The 2,372-nt window shown below is 29.5% G+C and overlaps 1 protein-coding gene across 1 annotated transcript in view; it reads right to left on the bottom strand.

The window, feature by feature from the left end:
* Positions 1 to 943: 943 nt before the first annotated feature.
* The window catches only part of LOC106468326 (multiple C2 and transmembrane domain-containing protein 1-like), a 44,313-nt gene continuing 42,884 nt past the window's right edge, over positions 944 to 2,372 (bottom strand). The window contains exon 22 of the mRNA XM_022396661.1: positions 944 to 1,811. Within this exon, the coding sequence (XP_022252369.1) occupies positions 1,752 to 1,811 (60 nt within the window). The 3' untranslated portion in view covers positions 944 to 1,751. The remainder of the gene's footprint in view (positions 1,812 to 2,372) is intronic.

The raw sequence follows: 2,372 nt of genomic DNA, 5'->3' as shown, positions 1-2,372 counted from the left end.
GGTCAAGGATCACAAGGAATATTACATGATCAAGGATCACAATGAATATTACATTCTCAACAGAGTCATAAGGAACATTACATTTCAACAGTCACAAGGAACGTTACATTATCAACAGGCACAAGGAACATTACATTTCAACAGTCACAAGGAACATTACATTTCAACAGGCACAAGGAACATTACATTTCAACAGTCACAAGGAACATTACATTATCAACAGTCACAAGGAACATTACATTATCAACAGTCACAAGGAACATTACATTATCAACAGGCACAAGAAACATTACATTTCAACAGTCACAAGAAACATTACATTATCAACAGTCACAAGAAACATTACATTATCAACAGGCACAAGAAACATTACATTATCAACAGGCACAAGAAACATTACATTTCTACAGTCACAAGGAACATTACATTTCAACAGTCACAATGAACAATACAGTCACAAAGAACAGTACATTAATAAGTGAGCCTCAAGGTACATTACAAAGATTTTTGATGGGAAAGTAAAAACAATAAGTTTGATTATATAGGCCACAAAAACAGCAGTTTTTGCTATACAAGTCTAAGTAACTGATTAATAAAAAAATCACATTATGAAGTACTTTATATCTAGAGCAATAGAAACTTACATTGTTTAAAAGTTTTGTAAAAGTAATAGATTAAAACTACAACAAATACTTTGTACAGAAGATTCTACAGTTACCATAAGTATCAGGAAATATTTACAATATCTATGATTACCAAACTTTTCATGTTACATACTATAACTATGCCATATTCTACACTAATGTTTGCCTATGGTGGATTCACAAAATTTCTAATTACTTCTTACAGTAAAAACTAAAGTTGAGCTTGTCTTCTTTTTTTTACCTTAATGTAATGAGAAAAACAGCAAAGTATATATTACTAAAGTTACATTGTTGTTTGTGGTGTGGAAGTTATCTGTTACTAAAGTTACCTTGTTGTTTGTGGTGTGGAAGTTATCTGTTACTAATGTTACCTTGTTGTCTGTGGTGTGGAAGTTATCTGTTACTAATGTTACCTTGTTGTTTGTGGTGTGGAAGTTATCTGTTACTAAAGTTACCTTGTTGTCTGTGGTATTTGAATATCAATGCTTATGTCTGTAATAAGAGGTAATATGATATTTAGACAAGAAAAATAATAGAAAACAGTAAATTACAGAAACTATATACAAATTCTAAATTTGGATGGACACATAATTATCTGAATACAGAATGTACAAATTTACTGTGATTTGAGAAGAATGTGGAAGAAAATGTAAATTTATACAACCATTCCTGTCATAATCTCAAACAACAAACAAACAAAGTAATAATGCATAAAACCAAGTATTATGAACTACTTATTTCATTACACTTCACAACACAACTAGCTTTTGTGTTTTTATACAAAAATAAAATAAAGAGATGTGACAAAGATAACAAAATTAAAATATTGAGTTATTTATGTTTCAAATGTCTAGTAGGTTGTTGTTTTATTATTATTTCATGTATATGAACAACAATTCATAAACCTATTTAAAGACAAGTTCTTCAGAACCTCAAATATGGTACAAAAATAAATAAAGCATTAGAGTCAAAAGTAAATGCTTTAACTAGTGGTCAGAAAAGTTCTTCAGAAACCAGTTTTATTGAAGTTATGATTTGGAACCAAAATTCCTTGGCTAGATTATGTTGTCTTGGAACAGAACTGGACTTCTCTGGACATCACTGTGGTCAGTTGTTCATTCCATTACTGTTTGGTTTATCTATCATCATCTGATTCGAGTACTTTACCTAATAATATAACATCATAACAACCAGTTACAACATCATTTAGTTTATCTATCATCATCTGATTCAAGAACTTTATCTAGTAATATCCCATCATAACAACCAGTTACAACATCATTTAGTTTATCTATCATCATCTGATTCAAGTACTTTATCTAATAATGTCCCATCATAACAACCTATTACAACATCATTAAGTTTATCTATCATCATCTGATTCAAGTACTTTATCTAGTAATATCCAATCATAACAACCAGTTACAACATCATTAAGTTTATCTATCATCATCTGATTCAAGTACTTTATCTAATAATGTCCCATCATAACAACCTATTACAACATCACTAAGTTTATCTATCATCATCTGATTCAAATACTTTACCTAGTAATAACCCATCATAACAACCAGTTACAACATCATTAAGTTTATCTATCATCATCTGATTCAAGAACTTTATCTAGTAATATCCAATCATAACAACCAGTTACAACATCATTAAGTTTATCTATCATCATCTGATTCAAGAACTTTATCTAGTAATATCCAATCATAACAACCAGTT

The sequence above is a fragment of the Limulus polyphemus genome, unplaced genomic scaffold, assembly GCF_000517525.1.
Source record: "Limulus polyphemus unplaced genomic scaffold, Limulus_polyphemus-2.1.2 Scaffold2964, whole genome shotgun sequence".
In the NCBI taxonomy this organism is placed as follows: domain Eukaryota; kingdom Metazoa; phylum Arthropoda; class Merostomata; order Xiphosura; family Limulidae; genus Limulus; species Limulus polyphemus.
Note: the sequence above shows the minus strand (reverse complement) of the source record. Positions and strands in the feature narration are given on the sequence as shown.